Source organism: Lampetra fluviatilis, chromosome 43, assembly GCF_964198595.1.
Source record: "Lampetra fluviatilis chromosome 43, kcLamFluv1.1, whole genome shotgun sequence".
In the NCBI taxonomy this organism is placed as follows: domain Eukaryota; kingdom Metazoa; phylum Chordata; class Hyperoartia; order Petromyzontiformes; family Petromyzontidae; genus Lampetra; species Lampetra fluviatilis.
The window spans coordinates 2906216-2926115 of NC_136317.1; the positions used below are offsets into that span (position 1 = coordinate 2906216).

At 55.7% G+C, this 19900-nt stretch overlaps 1 protein-coding gene across 5 annotated transcripts in view; it reads left to right on the forward strand.

The window, feature by feature from the left end:
• The window catches only part of LOC144947017 (retinal guanylyl cyclase 1-like), a 32298-nt gene extending 13535 nt beyond the window's left edge, over window positions 1-18763 (forward strand). For 3 of the 5 annotated variants that reach the window (XM_078876139.1, XM_078876143.1, XM_078876140.1), the window contains 14 exons: window positions 1-44; window positions 1814-1963; window positions 4545-4625; window positions 5139-5315; window positions 6457-6613; window positions 8438-8587; window positions 9553-9701; window positions 10358-10521; window positions 10937-11129; window positions 12459-12633; window positions 12873-12971; window positions 14318-14412; window positions 15718-15803; window positions 16547-18763. The exon at window positions 1-44 is cut by the window's left edge and continues 53 nt beyond it. In XM_078876139.1, coding sequence (XP_078732265.1) covers window positions 1-44; window positions 1814-1963; window positions 4545-4625; window positions 5139-5315; window positions 6457-6613; window positions 8438-8587; window positions 9553-9701; window positions 10358-10521; window positions 10937-11129; window positions 12459-12633; window positions 12873-12971; window positions 14318-14412; window positions 15718-15803; window positions 16547-16613 — 1787 coding nt within the window. In that variant the 3' untranslated portion in view covers window positions 16614-18763. The remainder of the gene's footprint in view (window positions 45-1813; window positions 1964-4544; window positions 4626-5138; window positions 5316-6456; window positions 6614-8437; window positions 8588-9552; window positions 9702-10357; window positions 10522-10936; window positions 11130-12458; window positions 12634-12872; window positions 12972-14317; window positions 14413-15717; window positions 15804-16546) is intronic. The other 2 variants (XM_078876141.1, XM_078876144.1) reach the window with 2 other exon arrangements.
• Window positions 18764-19900: the final 1137 nt, after the last annotated feature.

Consider the following 19900-nt stretch of genomic DNA (forward strand, 5'->3'; position numbering starts at 1 on the left):
CCCTGGATGACCTGACCTTCATCAACCCACAGCAGAGCCGCAAAGTACGCGCTACCAACTCAGACGAACTCTGCCACCCGCAGATTCGCTCTCACTGAGCGCCGGAGCCTCCGCGGGGGGGGGGGCATCTCCCGGTTGGACGTGTTTTCAATTCATAATCAACGTTTTTGGGTTTAGATCGCGTTATTTATAAATGTGTCGTAACCCTCCACCACCCGACACGGCCAATCAGTAAAAAAGTGTCACGTTGACAAAAGACAAATAGTTCACTACTTTAGCCCACCGGTATGTTGAAGCGTGAAACCACAACATTTACCATTTGAGTAGTGTGACGTTTCGCTGGTAATTGCATTCAGCCAGCATCATCGGGCAATTCGCCAGAATGGTGAGGCTCTGCTCTGTCTCCCGTTCTTATATAGAGCAGCAGCAGGGTGACGTCATCATTAACTCATCAGGTGCAGCGATTTGAGGGGGGGGGGTTATTGTAATTATCAGAGGTGGGACAAAGTCATTGTTATGCAAGTCCAAGTCGAGTCGCAAGTCATCAAATTCATGACTCGAGTCTGACTCGAGTCCAAGTCACATGACTCGAGTCCACACCTCTGGTAATTATATACTAGATTATTAATCAGGCAGTTGTTACGATGCGAGTTGTAGATTAGTAATCATTTGGTCGCGAAAGCCTACGTGTTAAACTGTCTTCTCTATTCCCGAATCCCAAAGACGTCCACGCAGTTTAGCGGTGGCCAGTGCTTGCCTAGCACCGTGGATCTGTTCTGGTGGACATCAGCGGGCTGCGCGTTTCACCACCAGAAGCCCCAATCGTGACCAACGATTGCCCTGGTAGACTTAACCCGGATAGTATTTCCCGTTCGGGACGACACACGTGACAATTACCAGCGCCGTCGATGGAGAAATATTGTTTTATACTCTTTGGTTCTTTCGGTAAAGTCACGTAGGTGTAACGTATACAAATTAATTAAATCACGACGTTTCGGGACAACCACAGCAAGAAACAATTGCAGAAGTAGGCAAAAGAGCTGCTAAAATCTAGAGAAGTTGTTTTAAACGTGCGTGTGTACGTTGAACTTCTTTCGCGCCGTACGTAGCCAGCCACGCTGATCGGAGGTGCGCGGGGGAAGGACAACGACCTAAACACAAAAGAGGATTTCTACAGAAATGAGTCTTCAATCTAGATGCTGGTTTAAAAGTGCATGGCTCTAGTGGCGTCCTCATATCGGAAGGAAGAGCCCTACGATTGTTTTTATTTTTTGGAAAGCCAAGGCATTGATAGGCTTGCGCACGTGGGCACGGTCGTGAGATGATTTTTGTCCCTCCACCACGACCCTGCTCGTGCTATCCGATCGGTCGAGTAATCAAAATGATTATCGGTAGAAGCATCGATTATTTAAATACTCGGAGAGTGCCAAACGATGTTGATTAAATGTAACGTCCTTGCTCCGTAATCGGGCTACAGAGCGGCGCGTGTCTCTCCCATCACCACGAACACCCCCCCCCCACTCCTCACCCCTCTTCACTCCTCCTCACCCCCTCTCCTCCCCTTCCCACTCCTCCTAACTCCGTTCCCCTCTCCACTCATCTCCCACTCCTCATCACCCCTCACCACTGCTCCTCACTCCCCCCACATACTCCTCCCTCTCACCCCTCCTCCACCTACCTCCCCAATGCCACCCAAATCCTCCATCGCCACCGCCGACACCCAACGCTCTCTCCTCCTCCTCGTCTCCTCTCTCACCACCACCCCCCCCCCCCCCCACGCGTGGCTCACCCCACGAACTCCCGGCACGAGAAGCTCACGGACGACGGCCGAACGAGCGTGGCGGGGCGCAGCGTCACCGACCTGAAGGGCACCGCGAGGCCTTCCCGCGGCTCCGTGTCGGGCAAGAGCGTGACGCCCGCTCCGGAGAGCAGCAGCGTGGCCGTGTACGAGGTCCGTGTCGGGGTGGGTGGCGGCCGCGAGAGTGATCGGCAGGACCCTGGGGGGGTGGAGGGGGGTGTGGGGGAGAGTGGCCTTGGGGGGAGAGGGACATGGGGGGGGGAGAGGGATCTGGGAGAGACCTGGGGGCGGGGGAGGGACCTAGGGGGAGAGAGACGCCACAGTGGTTAGGAGATGTTAACTACCTCGCCTGGTGTACAGGAGGGCGTGGGCTCGATCCCGACCATGACACCTGTATATTTGGAGTTTGCGTCTCTCTCTCTCTCTCATCATCACCACGGTGGCTAGGAGATGTTAACTACCTCGCCTGGTGTACAGGAGGGTGTGGGCTCGATCCCGACCCTGACGCCTGCTGCAGTATATTTGGAGTTTTTTTTTATGTTATCCACGTGGTAGCGTGGATTTTTCTCCACATTTAGTATCAACGTGGGTTTAGAGTCTTTGTCCGCTGCTATAAATTGCCACATCAGCCACTTGGTTGAGCTATCAATTTGAGGCCAGGTCGCTTCTAAAATGAAGCTAAAACTTAGTGGATAAAATAAAAAAGTACTTTAGTTTTATTACAATATGTTTATTTTTAAGTGATGTGTTTACCTTTCCTGCACTTTGCACACCGATCGTGTGTTTGTTATTGCTTTGTTTGTCGGAACGTTCTGAACCCTTTTGAACATTTGTGATAAAAGCGCTTCATAGACCATCGTATTCCTCCTCCAGCAGAAATAAACATTCTCAGTCTGAGTCCACTGGAGCCTTGGGGCAGGGGGTGAATCAGCACCACGGATAGTGGCTGCCGGTCCTCCAGTATGGAACTACAGGGGCTGGGCCCCGTTTGATTAACATTAAAAACCCTTTACTATGCCTACCTGCTCACTCTACAGACACGTTCTGTTGTCTTCTTGTTTTTTTCGGTAAAGTCACGTAGAAGGGAAATAATAAAATAATAAAAATAAAACATAATAAAATAATTCTCACGACGTTTCGGCCACAACGCAAGCAGCCGTCCTCAGGTGAAGAACGAAACACCACCAAGCTTGGAGCGTATATTTAAGCTGGGTTGGAGGGGGAAGAAGAGCGCATTGACAAAATAATTTGCATATCAAGAGGAATTGAGCATATTTATGGGAAATGCGTAGGAGGTGGGCGGGGGGTTTCAAAGTCATATTATGCCCGAGCATTATGCAGGATTAGCAGCATCAAAGGGAGGGGATGGGGGTAGCATTAACAAAGGGAAGGAATGTTAATAGTATGTAGCTGCAGTTACTAAACAACCACGTAAAAAACTAAAGTATAAACTACATAGTATCATCAGTATACTAAATATACTCTCCAATAAGCTGAGCTACTAACAGTAAGTAATACATTACAATTCTATGTCGCAAACAATATAATATGCTTCCAGCTAAACTTTTTTCTCTTACATCACACGGATCTACCCCGTACTATATACTACCATAGACAAACCCAACAGTGCTGCTGCTGCTGCTATTGTTGTTGACAGTGGTGGCCCAAGCACAAATAACACAAACTCAATGCAATCGTCAGCAACACTGGGGCCCTTAAAGGGAAAATCACAATGGGTGAAATTTCGGGCGATGTTTCTTCTCCATCACAGAAAGATCGCGATTCTCTCCTCATTTGTAGATATTCAATATGGGCAGAACAAGGTTACGTGCGTTATTATTTTATAATGATTCTGATGGTTTGCCCACGGAAGCCTCACTGAGTCTAGGGTCTCATTGCTTATTACCGACATTAAGCTGCCTTACTACTTACACGTGGAACGCAATTGCAAACTCTCACTCTCTAAATAAACATTCATTACGATAGCAAATATATCATTTCTCACATCGATTACCTGCTCATCATGAAGATTATAAGCCGCGTATGAGACTATTTAAACTATAAACTAAATCTCCAACTAAATCTCCAATGTATTACACTCTTCCTATTTGCCGCTAATACGCCGAGCATCTGGCAATTTAACCGTGAATCCATATTGTTTGGGTCTTTCGGTAAAGTCACGTAGATAGGTTGAAATAAAATATTATATTTTTACCTAAAAAAAGATTTTCTTTTTAAGTAAAAAAATATTTTATTTTTATGTAAAAAAATATTTTCTTTGAACCTACCTACGTGACTTTACCGAAAGACCCAAAAAATATGGATTCTTGCAGTCACGAAAGCTTTAAGTCAAGATTTAACCGTGAATCGTAACACGCTCCACTCCGATACAAAAGCTTTGAGTCAAAATTTAACCGTGAATCGTAACACGTTCCACTCCGATACGAAAGCTTTAAGTCAAGATTTAACCGTGAATCGTAACACGCTCCACTCCGATGTCCTTCTGGTCCACGAGCCCGGGTGTTGCGCACTTTCACGCGGCCAAGCAATTGACCCGCTGCACTTGAGAACGCGCTTTCGTGACGGGCAGACCGAAAACCCGGATTCGGCACCTAGCATCTCAGGATCGGGAGTCGTTTGGCGGTGCCGAACGGGCGGTTCTGGGTGACGTTATCCGTCCCTCCGGGTGCGTGGAGGAGGAGGGGAGGGGGGTTGACTCATCACTGCACGATTCGTCTCCACGCAGGGTGACTGGGTTTGGTTGAAGAAGTTCCCCAAAGGCAAGTTCGGTGAGATCCGGCAAGCCACCACGAGCGTTTTCCGAAAGGTAACATTCTAAACGAAACAATTAATCTTGATTTTATTTGACCAGGTAAGGCGTTCTTCCTGAGAATGCTAATCAACCAGGTAGCGTGTTGACTGTTATGTTATCCGACTCTCTGTTGTATTACATTACATTTTTAAGTATACTAGATCTGTGTTTCTATTTCATTTATACCTGATGACGATTGCTTGTGTTGCAATCGAAACGTCGTATGCTAGTATTTAATTTATTATTTCATCTTTATACGTGACTTTACCGAAAAAACCAAAGAGTAATTCCTGCAGTCACGAAAGCTCCAAATTAAGTTCCAGCTCTTCAGAACTGTACGTGCGGCACATTTTGTCGTTCGGGACCATCGACTTGAATCGAGATGACGAGCAGAGACCCGACGAAACGGCCGCCGGCGATGAAAACTTCCCAAGAAACCACGGACACGCGCACCCACTCACCTCCGTGCGTCGCTAACCCCCGGCTCGTCACCCCCCCCACCACCACCACCTCAATCCCGGGCAATAGCTGCGGGACATGCGTCACGAGAACGTGAACCCGCTGCTCGGCATCTTCAGCGACCTGGGGGTGGCGGCCGTGGTGTCTGAGTACTGCCTGCGCGGCAGCCTCGAAGACCTCATCCGCAACTCGGACATGAAGCTGGACTGGATGTTCAAGTCGTCGCTTCTCTTCGACCTCATCAAGGTGCGGCGGTGCCCGGCGCGAGGATCGTGGGGGGTGCGCGGGTCGGTCGAAACGTCGACGTCGGAGCGAGCTGCCCGTCGGGGGCATCGACAACTTCGTGGGGGCACAGGGCGCTGCCTCGCGTGGATTTATCTCCCCACGACCCCAGGGTGCTACGGCTACAATATGGACAGAGAGGGAGAGACTAGGCTCTAAAGAAAGCTGTCTCTGGTGTGGACCAATCAGTTTCAAAGACAATGCATACATTATCAGAGTATTGTTTTTTGTTTGCATTTGACTGCAAGTATTGTGGTTAATGTAAGCATGATTCCTTGCAAAAGGTGTCAGTTTTGTTGGCAGAAAAAAGGGAAAACCCCTATCAGTAGAGAGGGAGAGGTCCCGTCGCGTTTCGGTGTGTTCCATCAACGCCGTGCCGACGTGCATTTGGCGTTTTACTCCTGCACAGTATCCGTGCCGCAGCCTGCGCGGGTCTATGAACTAAACTGTGAACTTTTGAGTTTATTTTACCAGCTAAGGCCCACTAGCTCGTTTTCAAAAGCGACCTGGCGAACACAAATGATAGCCCAACGGCAGTGGCTTATCGTCATATCCTTATTTATAGCAGCCAAATGCTCTGAATGTGTTATGTTGATTCTAAACGTGGAGGGGGGAAAACCGGAGGACCTGGAGAAAAATCCACGCGACCACGGGGAAAGATAGAGGGACACCGCAAACTCGAGATATCCATCAGGCGTCAGGGTCGGGATCGAACTCACGACCTCCTGCACACCCGGCGAGGTAGTCAACATCTCCTAGCCACCGTGACACAAACAAATCTCGTGCTCCCGCCGCCGCCGTTGTTGTTGTTGTTGTAGTTGTTGTTGTAGTAGTTGGTGTAGAAGTTGTGGTTGTTGTTGTTGTTGTAGTCGTTGTAATTATTGTGGTTGTTGTAGTTGTTGTTGTCATTGCGGTTGTTGTTGCTGTGTTTGTTGTTGTAGGAGTTGTAGTTGTTGTAGTTATTGTGGTTGTTGTAGTTGTTGTTGTAGTTGTTGTTGTCATTGCAGTTGTCATTGCAGTTGTTGTTGCTGTGTTTGTTGTTGCTGTGGTTGTTGTAGTTGTAGTAGTTGTTGTTGTTGTTGTTGTCTCCGTGTTTGCCGGGCAGGGCATGCGCTACCTGCACCACCGCGAGGTGGTGCACGGGCGCCTCAAGTCTCGCAACTGCGTGGTGGACGGCCGCTTCGTGCTCAAGGTGGCCGACCACGGCTTCAACGAGCTACTCGAGTCGCAGAGGATCGTTCGCGATGAGCCCTCGGCACGCGGTGAGCCTGGAGCATGCCTGGAGCATGCCTAGAGCATGCCAGAAGCATGCCTGGAGCATGCCTGGAGCATGCCTAGAGCATGCCAGAAGCATGCCTGGAGCATGCCTGGAGCATGCCTGGAGCACGCCTGGAACATGCCTGGAGCATGCCTGGAGCACGCCTGGGGTAAGGCTAGAGCATGCCTAGAGCATGCCTAGAGCATGCCTAGACCATGCCAGAAGCATGCCTGGAGCATGCCTGGAGCATGCCTGGAGCACGCCTGGGGCAAGGCTAGAGCATGCCTAGAGCATGCCTAGAGCATGCCAGAAGCATGCCTGGAGCATGCCTGGAACATGCCTGGAGCATGCCTGGAGCATGCCTGGAGCACGCCTCTGGCATGCCTGGAGCATGCCTGGGGCTCTCATAGTGGCTTTCCGTGTCACGCGTGTACGTGTGTATGTTCAACTTCTTTCGCACCGTACGTCGCCAACCGCGCTAATCGGAGGTGCGGAGGAAGGCCAACAAACTAAACACAACAACAACAAACTGAGCACAACAACAACAAACTGAGCACAACAACAAACTGAACACAACAACAACAAACTGAGCACAACAACAACAAACTGAGCACAACAACAACAAACTGAGCACAACAACAAACTGAACACAACAACGAACGGTGGTGGCCGTGAGTGGCGATCGAACCCGGGCAGCCGGGTCCGTAGCGCAGCGCTCCCCAGGCCGACTCGCTCGCTCACCCCCACGCGCTCACCCTCTTTTGCTCACCCCTCGCTCACCCCTCGCTCACCCCACGCTCACCCCTCGCTCACCCCACGCTCACCCCACGCTCACCCCACGCTCACCACACGCTCACCCCTCGCTCACCCCACGCTCACCCCACGCTCACACCCCACGCTCACCCCACGCTCACCCCACGCTCACCCCTCGCTCACACCCCACGCTCACCCCACGCTCACCCCTCGCTCACTCCACGCTCACACCCCACGCTCACCCCTCGCTCACCCCACGCTCACCCCTCGCTCACCCCACGCTCACCCCTCGCTCACTCCTTGCTCACCCCACGCTCACACCCCACGCTCACCCCTCGCTCACCCCTCGCTCACCCCACGCTCACCCCACGCTCACACCCCACGCTCACCCCTCGCTCACCCCACGCTCACCCCTCGCTCACCCCACGCTCACCCCTCGCTCACCCCTTGCTCACCCCACGCTCACACCCCACGCTCACCCCTCGCTCACCCCACGCTCACCCCACGCTCACCCCTCGCTCACACCCCACGCTCACCCCTCGCTCACACCTCGCTCACCCCACGCTCACCCCTCGCTCACCCCTCGCTCACCCCACGCTCACACCCCACGCTCACCCCACGCTCACCCCTCGCTCACTCCACGCTCACACCCCACGCTCACCCCTCGCTCACCCCACGCTCACCCCTCGCTCACCCCACGCTCACCCCTCGCTCACTCCTTGCTCACCCCACGCTCACACCCCACGCTCACCCCTCGCTCACCCCTCGCTCACCCCACGCTCACCCCACGCTCACACCCCACGCTCACCCCTCGCTCACCCCACGCTCACCCCTCGCTCACCCCACGCTCACCCCTCGCTCACCCCTTGCTCACCCCACGCTCACACCCCACGCTCACCCCTCGCTCACCCCACGCTCACCCCACGCTCACCCCTCGCTCACACCCCACGCTCACCCCTCGCTCACACCTCGCTCACCCCACGCTCACCCCTCGCTCACCCCTCGCTCACCCCACGCTCACACCCCACGCTCACCCCACGCTCACCCCACCCACCGCTGCTCGTCGTGGCGGCAGAGCTGCTGTGGTCTGCGCCTGAGCTGCTGCGAGACGCGGAGGTGGCGAGACGCGGCACGGCGCGCGGAGACACCTACAGCTTCGCCATCGTACTGCAGGAGCTGATCGTGCGCGGGGCGCCCTTCTGCATGGTGGACCTCAGCGCCGAGGGTACCCGCTTGGCGCTCCGAACGGACACGATCACCACGACCACCATCATCACCACCACCACCATCACCTGCACGACCACCACCACCATGACCACCACGACCACCACCACAACCACCACCGCCATCACCACCACCACGACCACCACCACAACCACCAGCACCATTACCACCACCACGACCACCAGCACGACCACCACGACCACCAGCACGACCACCAGCACCACGACCACCACCATGACCACGACCACCACCACCATCACCACCACCACCATCACCACCACCACGACCACCAGCACGACCACGAGCACCACGACCACCACCACGACCACCACCATCACCACCACCACCACGACCACCACCATGACCACCACCACCATCACCACCACCACCACCACCATGACCACCACCACCATCACCACCACCACCACGACCACCACCATGACCACCACCACCATCACCACCACCACGACCACCAGTACCACGACCACCACCACGACCACCACCACCATCACCACTACCACCACCACGACCACCACCACCACGACCACCACCACGACCACCACCACGCAACCACCACCATGACCACCACCATGACCACGACCACCACCGCAACCACCACCATGACAACCACAACCACCACGACCACCACCACCACAACCACCACCACCGCGACCACTACCACCAATCACGACGACCACCACCACCGCGACCACCACCACCACCACGACGACAAAATTCCATATCGTCCTAAATTTGATATCGAGTCCTGAATGTCGCATGTCACGAGTGACTGCGAAAGCACGGCCCGTGACACACGCGCGTGGTGCTGGCCACCCACCGCCCCCCTCGTGTGTGCCGTGCCGGCCTCCGCGGTTGCCGCTCTCTCGCAGCACTTGCCACCAACAGTGTGTTGAGGCTACGCCGGGAGGGGGGGGACCTTTGCCTGCGTGGACGCGTCTCGTGCAGAGATCGTGCGCAAGGTGCGCAAGCCGCCGCCGCTGTGCCGCCCCTCCGTGTCCATGGACCAGGCGCCCGTCGAGTGCATCCAGCTGATGAAGCTCTGCTGGAACGAGCTGCCCGAGCGCAGGCCCAGCTTTGACAGCATCTTCGACCAGGTCCACCCGCTCGTTCAAACCCGCCCCACCCCCCCCTCTCACTCGCCCCCCCCCTCTCACTCGCCACCCCCCCTCTCACTCGCCCCTGCCACTCACTCACCCCACCCACTCACTCGCCCCCCCCCACTCACCCCCCCCCCCACTCACTCGCCCCACCCACTCACTCGCCCCCTCCATCTCACTCGCCCCCCCCCCTCTCACTCGCCCCCCCCCCTCACTCGCCCCCCCCCCGACTCACTCGCCCCCCCACCATTCACTCGGCCCCCCCCGCTCACTCGCCCACCCCCCCCCCGTTCACTCGCCCGCCCGCTCACTCATTCAGTCGCCCGCTCACTTATCCGCTCGCTTACCCACCCACTCACTCGTCCATATACTCGCCCACTCACTCACCCACACACGAACCTCACTCACTCATTCACTCACCCACTCTGTCCATCACGCATCCACTCACCCACTCACTCGCACATTCACTCGCCCGCACACATACACAGAGATAACAACCGACAACGTAACTGGCGGTCGGCCCCAACAGTTCCGTATTGAGCAAAGAGCCTCCCGAATTCGTACAGCGATGTCGACGCACCGCGTGGCGCGTGACCCCCAGCGACGGGAACAAACCCCGCTCGCTCGCGCTGTTTCCCCCTCGGCGGCCGCAGTTCAAGAGCATCAACAAGGGCAAGAAGACCAACATCATCGACTCGATGCTCCGGATGCTGGAGCAGTACTCGAGCAACCTGGAGGACCTCATCCGCGAGCGCACCGAGGAGCTCGAGGTGGAGAAGCAGAAGACGGACAAGCTGCTCACGCAGATGCTGCCCCCGTGAGAGACGCACGCGCGTGGGGAGAGGCCACGTGGGGCGACAGTCACGCGGGCAATTTCGCACGACACAAATCAGACCCAGCCTCGCTGTGTGTGTGGCCCTCCCAAGAGGCTCGTGGTCCTGGTGGGGCCGGGCACTGCTGCTGCTGCTGCTGCTGCAGCTGCTGCTGCTGCTGCAGCTGCTGCTGCTGCCACGCTCCTTCACCGCAATCTTCTCCGTAGCAGCGGCAGCAGCAGCAGCCGCTGTAGCAGCAGCGCGTGGCGAACGCTCGAAATGAACGCGTCGCCCGACCGTGAAATCCGCCCAAGAGGCAGCCGACGTGCTCCTCAGGGCTCCAGCGCTGACCCCGCCCCTCCCCGCCCCCCCCCACCACCCCCCCCCCCACCCCCCACCCCCGTCGAACCCCCGCGCTAGGTCGGTGGCCGAGGCCTTGAAGACGGGGGCGGCCGTGCGGCCCGAATTCTTCGACGAGGTGACCATCTACTTCAGCGACATCGTCGGCTTCACCACCATCTCGGCGATGAGCGAGCCCATCGAGGTCGTGGACCTGCTCAACGACCTCTACACCCTCTTCGACGCCATCATCGGGGTCTACGACGTCTACAAGGTGGGAAGCTCTCGCCGTGACCTCTGGGGTCACCTCCACCCCTCGCCGTGACCTCCATCTTCACCTCCACCCCTCGCCGTGACCTCCGGGTTCACCTCTACCCCTCGCCGTGACCTCCGGGTTCACCTCCACCCCTCGCCGTGACCTCCATGTTCACCTCTACCCCTCGCTGTGACCTCCGGGTTCACCTCCACCCCTCGCCGTGACCTCCATGTTCACCTCCACCCCTCGCCATGACCTCCGGGTTCACCTCTACCCCTCGCCGTGACCTCCGGGTTCACCTCTACCCCTCGCCGTGACTTCCGGGTTCACCTCCACCCCTCGCCGTGACCTCTGGCTTCATCTCCACGGCCCCTCGCTGATATTAGTATTCGTTTGGCGTCGAGCTGCCCTCCGCCGACTTTCCAATCCGTTTCGGCGAATCGGCGGCTCCCCCGTGAGCCGATTCGGCGGCGCCCTGAGCACCTTGACCACAGGCGGCACCTTGACCCGGGTGGCAACTTGACCCGGGTGGCACCTTGACCCGGGCAGCACCTTGACCCGGGCGGCACCTTGACCCGGTTGGCAACTTGACCCGGGTGGCAACTTGACCCGGGTGGCACCTTGACCCAGGCGGCACCTTGACCTGGGCGGCACCTTGACCCGGGTGGCACCTTGACCCAGGCAGCACCTTGACCTGGGCGGCACCTTGACCCGGGTGGCACCTTGACCCGGGCGGCACCTTGACCCAGGCAGCACCTTGACCCAGGCGGCACCTTGACCCGGGTGGCACCTTGACCCAGGCGGCACCTTGACCCAGGCAGCACCTTGACCCAGGCGGCACCTTGACCCGGGTGGCACCTTGACCCGGGTGGCACCTTGACCCAGGCGGCACCTTGACCCGGGTGGCACCTTGACCCGGGTGGCACCTTGACCCGGGTGGCACCTTGACCCAGGCGGCACCTTGACCCAGGCGGCACCTTGACCCGGGTGGCACCTTGACCCGGGCGGCACCTTGACCCGGGTGGCACCTTGACCCAGGCGGCACCTTGACCCAGGCGGCACCTTGACCCGGGTGGCACCTTGACCCGGGCGGCACCTTGACCCAGGCGGCACCTTGACCCGGGTGGCACCTTGACCCGGGCGGCACCTTGACCCAGGCGGCACCTTGACCCGGGTGGCACCTTGACCCGGGTGGCACCTTGACCTGGGCGGCACCTTGACCCAGGCGGCACCTTGACCCAGGCAGCACCTTGACCCGGGCAGCACCTTGACCCGGGCAGTACCTTGACCGGGTGGCACCGCTCACGGCCGAGCGCCGCTCACGATCCCCTCGGTGGCGGTGCGCAGGTGGAGACCATCGGAGACGCCTACATGGTGGCCTCGGGGCTGCCCAAGCGCAACGGCAAGAGGCACGCGGGCGAGATCTCAGACATGTCGCTCGACATCCTGAGCAGCGTCGGCTCCTTCAGGATGCGCCACCTGCCCGACGTGCCCGTGCGCATTCGCATCGGCCTGCACACGGGTACGATGGGTACACGATGGTGGGTACACGATGGGTAGTGTGGGTACACGATGGGTAGTGTGGGTACACGATGCGCAGCGTGGGTACATGATGGTGGGTACACGATGGGTATCGTGGGTAGACGATGGTGGGTACACGATGGGTACACGATGGGTAGCGTGGGTACACGAGGGGAACACGATGCGCAGCGTGGGTACACGATGGGTAGCGTGCGTGACTATGTGCGTGCGAGGGTGCAGGTCCCTGCGTGGCCGGAGTGGTGGGGCTCACGATGCCACGCTACTGTTTGTTCGGGGACACGGTCAACACGGCGTCGCGCATGGAGTCAACCGGAATGCGTGAGTCCGTCACTGCCGCCGTCACCGTCAGCGTCATTATCATCACGGAAATATCTACGATAGACATCGTCAGCACCACCGGCATCGTCGTCAGCGTCATATTCATCACCATGAACATCATCATTAACATCACAACACCACCGCAAAGAATCATCATCAGCATCATCATCAACATGAACAGCATCATCATCGCCATCACATCACCCACCACCATTATCATCACCACCATTATCATCATCATCACCACTATCATCACCACCATCATAATCATCATCATCACCACCATCATCATCACCATTATCATCATCATCATCACCACTATCATCACCACCATCATAATCATCATCATCACCACCATCATCATCATCATCACCACTATCATCACCACCATCATAATCATCATCATCACCACCATTATCATCATCATCACCACTATCATCACCACCATCATCATCACCAACAAGTTATACATATCAGCGGCATCAGTATCACCAACAACTAGGTGACGTCACCACGGCGCTTGTGCCAGGCTAGGTACACTTCAAGGTCACGTGAAGTGTCGAACGCTCGCTGGCAGGAGGTCGCGGGACAGACCCAGGCGGTGCCATGGGTCGACTGACCGAGATGTCTGGCCGATGGACAAACCTGTCCACCCCTTATCAGTGCCCTACCTTATTACAGACCAACTCTCAGACCTCATTGGTCACCCCGTGCCCCTTAAACATCTCAACGTTCATCCTACAAAGTCCCATTACAAGCGAGAAACACAAACAAATAGACACAATTGTTGTTGTTGTCCGTATTGAAACGGCTGTACGCCGTATGGACCCGACAACTCAATTGCCCTGTGCAAGAACGCGGGGTAAACCGCGTGGGTTGGCACGGTGTGGATGCACCACCTGTGCCAACTTGCTGCGTTTTAGCCGCCCGGCGCTCCGCTCACCACCGACACCATCAGCAGCAGCAGCAGCAACGCTCTTCCCCGCATGAGAGATGTCTCTCTCTCCGTCTCTGTCTCTCTCTCTGTCTCTCTGTGTCTCTCTGTCTGTGTCTCTCTGTGTCTGTCTCTCTGTGTCTCTCTGTGTCTGTCTCTCTGTGTCTCTCTGTCTCCCTCTCTCTGTGTCTCTCTGTCTCCCTCTCTCTGTGTCTCTCTCTGTCTCTCTCTGTCTCCCTCTCACTGTCTCTCTGTCTCTCTGTCTCTCTCTCTCTGTCTCTCTGTGTCTCTCTGTCTCGTCTCTCTCTCTCTCTCTGTGTCTCTGTCTCTCTGTCTCTCTCTGTCTCTCTGTCTCTCTGTCTCTCTCTCTGTCTCTCTCATCTCGCCCCCTGTCGTCGCTGCCCGACCTCAGCGTGCCGCATCCACATCAACCGCTCGACCGTCACGATCCTCGACTCGCTCGACAAGGGCTACAAGTACGAGCTGCGGGGCAACACCGAGCTCAAGGTGACGGCGGCGGCAACACTCCACTCGCAGGTTTACTCGTGTTGAGGCTGAATCGATCCTGGGGGGGGGGGGGGAGAGAAGGCCCCCCCCCCACCCAGAACCGGTTCGGATAATCGTCACTGGTTGTTGTTGTTGGAGGTGGTGGCGGTGGTGTAGTGGTTAGCGCCACGCTGCGCTACGAACCCGGCGATCAGAGTTCGATTCCCGCTGACGACAAACGCCAGTGACGATTATCTAAACCGATCCTGGGCCTCCCCTAGGTCGACTCGGTCTCAAATGAGTACCTGGTGCGGTGCGTAAAAACATCGCCACTGGGGAGACAAAGGCGGCCGGGCGTGGTTACTGGTCACCACCCCCTCGTGCGCCGTGCCGGCCTTCATAGGTGCTCGCTAACAGCACTTGCCCCTACAGTCTGCTACAGGCTATACGGGGCATCTTTGGTTGTTGTTGTTGTTGGTGGTGGTGGTGGCTCGGGAGCGGGAATCCAACTGGGGTGAGTCAAGTTCCCTGCGTGGCTCCTGACACCCGAAGATGATCGCGGGGTGCGGCTCCGGCAGGCGCCGTCCTGCCCGCTGCTCCGCGCCGGGGTCGTTGCCGAGGGCAACAGCGCTCGTCTCTCTCTCTCTCTCGCTGGACATTCCACATTTCCATGGCAGGCCATCCAATCGACTTCCCATCAAGCAGAACGTGCAACTTCTTGGTTCTTTCGGTAAAGTCACGTAGAAGGGAAATGATAAAATAATAAAAAGAAAACATAATATTACGTTTTATTTTCACGTAGAAGGGAAATAATAAAATAATAAAAATAAAACATTCTATAATAATATTTTTTATTTTAATAATAAAATAATACAAATGAAACATAATATAATAAGACTATGTTTAATTTTTATTATTTTATTATTTCCCTTCTACGTGAAAATAAAACATAATATAATAATAAAAATAAAATGTTTTATTTTTATTATTTTATTATTTCCCTTCTACGTGACTTTACCGAAAGAACCAACAAGATGAATCCCTGCAGTCACGAAAGCTTTAAATCAAAACAGAACGTACAAGTCGTCGATTTAAGGGGGGGGAGGGTGGTGTGGACTTCGCTAGCGCCCTGAGAACAACTGTTTAAGGTGGCTTTATAAATTTAAATTATTATTGATTATATGTTGAGACCGGCACCCCGCCCGCCCCGGGGTCAGGATTTGACCCCACGACACCGTGAGCTCGCCAAGGCCAGCCACCACCACGTGACCGCTGCAGAGACGCTCAGCTGTAGGCGCGTGCGTCTGTCTGCGCGTGTGATCACAGGGCAAGGGCGTGGAGGAGACGTACTGGCTGGTGGGGCGACAGGGACTCAACAAGCCTCTACCCGTACCCCCCGAGATGAAGCCAGGGTAAGGTGTTACCCCCCACCCCCCAGTTGCCCAAGGGGCCGTCCATAAATGACGTCACGCACCTGGGGGGGGGGGTCAGACATTCGTGACGATGCGTGACGAGGGGAGGGGGGGTTGAGAAATGTGACGTCACATCAAAATGCGCAACTTTGAATAAATATAGACAACACGTTCTACTTAATTAAATAGACTTTTTAATAAATGTTTTCTCCAACAACATCAGAGTGCAGCGCCACATTAAATACGCACTACAATGACAATAGTTTCAAGCGATTTGAAGCATGTTTTATTTTTTTGGTGGGGGGGGGGCAGAGCTTTGTGACGTTATATTTGAGGGGGGGGTCTGACTTTTTGTGACGCCGTGGGACGAAGGGAGGGGGGGGGGGGGCAAAAATCGTCCAAAATCGCGTGACGTCATTTATGGACGGCCCCTTTACGGTGCGAGCTACGAGCCCGGCGACCCGAGTTCGATTCCCGCTCGCGGCCAACGCCGAGTGACGATTATTCTGAACCGGTCCTGGGCGCCTCGCCGAGGTCGACTCAGCCTCAAATGAGTACCTGCCGCGGTGCGTAAACATCGCCACTGGGGAGACAAGGGCGACCGGGCGTGGTGCTGGCCAAACCAACCCCTCGTGTGCCGTGCCGGCCTTCATAGGTGCTACATCGCTAACAGCACTTTGCCCCGAAAATGTGTTCAGGCTATGCGGGGGCTCTTTATCTTTGCTGTGTGCGTGTGCGCGCAGGGATTCAGCGCATGGCATTAACGTCGAGGAAATACTCAAGTACCGGCAGAAAAAGGAAATGAAATGACCGGCGGGACGGACATGGAGGTGGACACAAATGCCTCGTTCTGCCGGTTCCATCAAATCCCTCCCCCCCCCCTCCCTCCCTCCCTCCAACGTGCGCTTCACTCGAGCGGAGTCCAAATCACCAGGGCACCGGTTCACGTTTGTCGATGATGCGCGTCGTTTTAAAACTCAGGGCCCATCACCTCCTCCACCACCTCCTCCACCTCCATCGTCGGCGGATGTCGCCATGGGGGGGGGGCGTTGCGGGGGGCGTTCGCGGTTCGAAACCGGCAGCCCGCCCTGGTTAATACCGCGGCGGTGCGTGACCGCACGTGCGATGAAGAAACTCCAAGTGCGACACTTCTTGGATAACGTTTTTTATTGTCCTCGACTCAACAACAACTTCCAGTACCCACCACCAGCCAACACCAGTCGCTTGTCTTCCCTCTCCCCTGCCCCCTCTCCTCCCCCCTCTCTCATCTCCACCCATCCCCTTCCTTCCCACCAACCCCTCTGCTCCCTTCTAGCCGCCTCGACAGGACCCCCCCCCCCCCCTTGCCTCTTTCAAATATCCCCGCTTTCTCTCTCTCTCTTTCAAACGTTCCAACCAATCACCATCGAGCAAGCCGCATCACAGCGATCGCCATGCAGTTATGGTAAAGACAAAGACCCCCCGTGTAGCCTTAACAGACTGTTGGGGCAAGTGCTGTTAGCGAGCAGCACCTATGAAGTCCGGCGTGGCACACGAGGGGGTGGGTGGCCAGCACCACGTGTGTACCGTACCCATCTCGCCCTCATGCCCTTGCAAGGATGTCTTACGTCCTGACAATGTCTACGATGCGTTGAACTTCTTTCGCGCCGTACGTAGCCAATCGGCGGTGCGGGCGGAAGGACAACGACACAATAAGGCAGTTCTCAAGAAATGAGTTTTCAATCTCAGAATATCTATTTATACTGGAGGAATCCGATGAGCACTGAAGCTCTTTTCATCGATGTCCAGTCGGGGGTCGGCTATCTGCGGCTCTTGTAAGGGCCGCTTCGTGACAAGTTATTTATTAACGACCGCCGTATCGTATTCACATCGCATTGCGGCTCTTAAAACTATTGAGTTTGTTACTGAATTCAAAACAAAAATGTCTCTTCTTGTCATTTTGACTGCCCGGGCCCTGATCGAGGTGGTTTAAAAGTGCATCACAGCTCCCCGCGGCCCCCTAATATCACAAAGGAAAGAGCGTTCCAGACGGCCGCAGAAGCACGCCTGAACGCGCGCGCGCGATTGTGGTGACCGTATTGACTGTGACGACGACGTGAGACAACGCGAGATATCGTGAGACAACGCGAGATAGCGTGAGACACCGCGAGATAGCGTGAGACACCGCGAGATAGCGTGAGACACCACGAGATAGCGTGAGACAACGCGAGATAGCGTGAGATAACGTGAGATAACGTGAGATATCGTGAGACAACGCGAGATATCGTGAGACACCGCGAGATAGCGTGAGACACCGCGAGATAGCGTGAGATAACGTGAGATAACGTGAGATAGCGTGAGATAACGTGAGATAACGTGAGATAACGTGAGATAGCGTGAGATAACGCGCCCTGAGAACAACTGTTTAAGGTGGCTTTATAAATTTAAATTATTATTGATTATATGTTGAGACCGGCGATGTCGCTGTGCGTGGGCTGCTGTCGTGGTCTAAATTTTACCAATGGTTGAAACAAATGAGCCAGTGGAGGAAAATTCCGTACTCCCACGATGGGGGGGGGGGGGGAGTTAGTGGGTCTATCCACAGGATGACCCACGGGTGACTCGTCGCATCTAGCGGCAGTCACTTGAACGGAGCCAGAAGAGGCGATGGGGGTGAGTTGACCCCAAGTCAAGAGGTCAACTCGCAACTTCCCAGCTGTTCGTCGGGCGGCCTAATCACGGCTGGTTCCGCGGCCGGATGATTGTGGCATTTGCTCTCTCGGGAACGCGATGAATCCGTTGCTGTATGAATCATCAGGGAACCGGAGAGAAGGGCCTCCTGGGTAACTTGCGGAGTCGTGGTGGCGAAATTCGGCACAGCGACATCGCCGTGGCGCAAAGTCGTCTGGGTGGGTTTTTTTTCCAAGGCGGCACGCAAACAGTTGCGTCGTGTGGCACGTGGTGGTGGTGGCGGTGACGATGGTGGTGGCGGCAGCGGTGGTTGTGTGGTGGTGGCAGTGGTGGCGGTGGTGGTGGTGGTGGCGGTGGTGGTTGTGTGGCAGCGGTGGTGGTGGCATCGGTGGTGGTGGTGATGGCAGCTGTGGTTGTGTGGTGGCGGTGGTGGTGGTGGTTGTGTGGCAGCGGTGGTGGTGGTAGCGGTGGTTGTGTGGTGGTGGTGGCAGTGGCAGCAGTGGTGGTGGTAGCGGTGGTTGTGTGGTGGTGGTGGCGGTGGTGGTTTGGTGGCATCGGTGGTGGTGGTGGCAGCGGTGGTTGTGTGGTGGTGGCGGTGGTGCGGCTGTGTGGTGAAGTTTCTCGCGAAGGAAATTTCCCAGTCTGCCGGGAAGGTCACGAGGAGGTCCCCCGCGCAGTTCGCTCGCACACAAGCGAGTTCGAGTGGACGAGAGAGACGCTGAAAAAAAGGTGACGGAGATGTGAAATGTGAAATATCGTGGCCGTCGTCGTTTTTCCTCTCGTGGGGATGCATAAATCCGCGATTTTAAATCGCTCCGTCTCCTGCCCGGGCGCGTTCCGATGAATCGGCCGCCACTCCGCCGCTCATCCTTGGCCACCGACCGCCGTGCCCTTACGAGCGACGCGTCCAGCCCAATCCCGCCGGTGTTTCCGTCGCAGTCAATTCCGTATCGCGTCTCTCGCTTGCAGATGTCCTCTAACGCACTTGGCTCCTCTTTCTGTCCCTCGGTGTAAATCCGAGGATGCGTGTCACCGGCGTGCCGCTGGTCTCAAAGATGAATTGTGTGAAATATTTTACGAGTAAGCAATAATAATAATAATAAACACACACACAACTGCCCGGAGAAATAACAGGAGGCGTTATGTTTTTGGGGAGTGCCCCATGAAATGCTCAACTTCCATTTAAGCAATTCGATAGAGATGTGAAATAAACTATTTAAAACTAAATTATTCGACTATTTTTTATTTTATTTTACCAGGTAAGGCTCACTGAGCTGTGTAGCTCTTTTTGCCGAAGCCACCTGGCCACAAATGATAGCTCAACAAAGTGGCTTATCGCGTGGACATTCATAGCAGCCAAATACTCTAAGGGAATGTTTCTAAACGTGGAGGGGAAAAGCCGGAGGACCCGGAGAAAAATCCACACG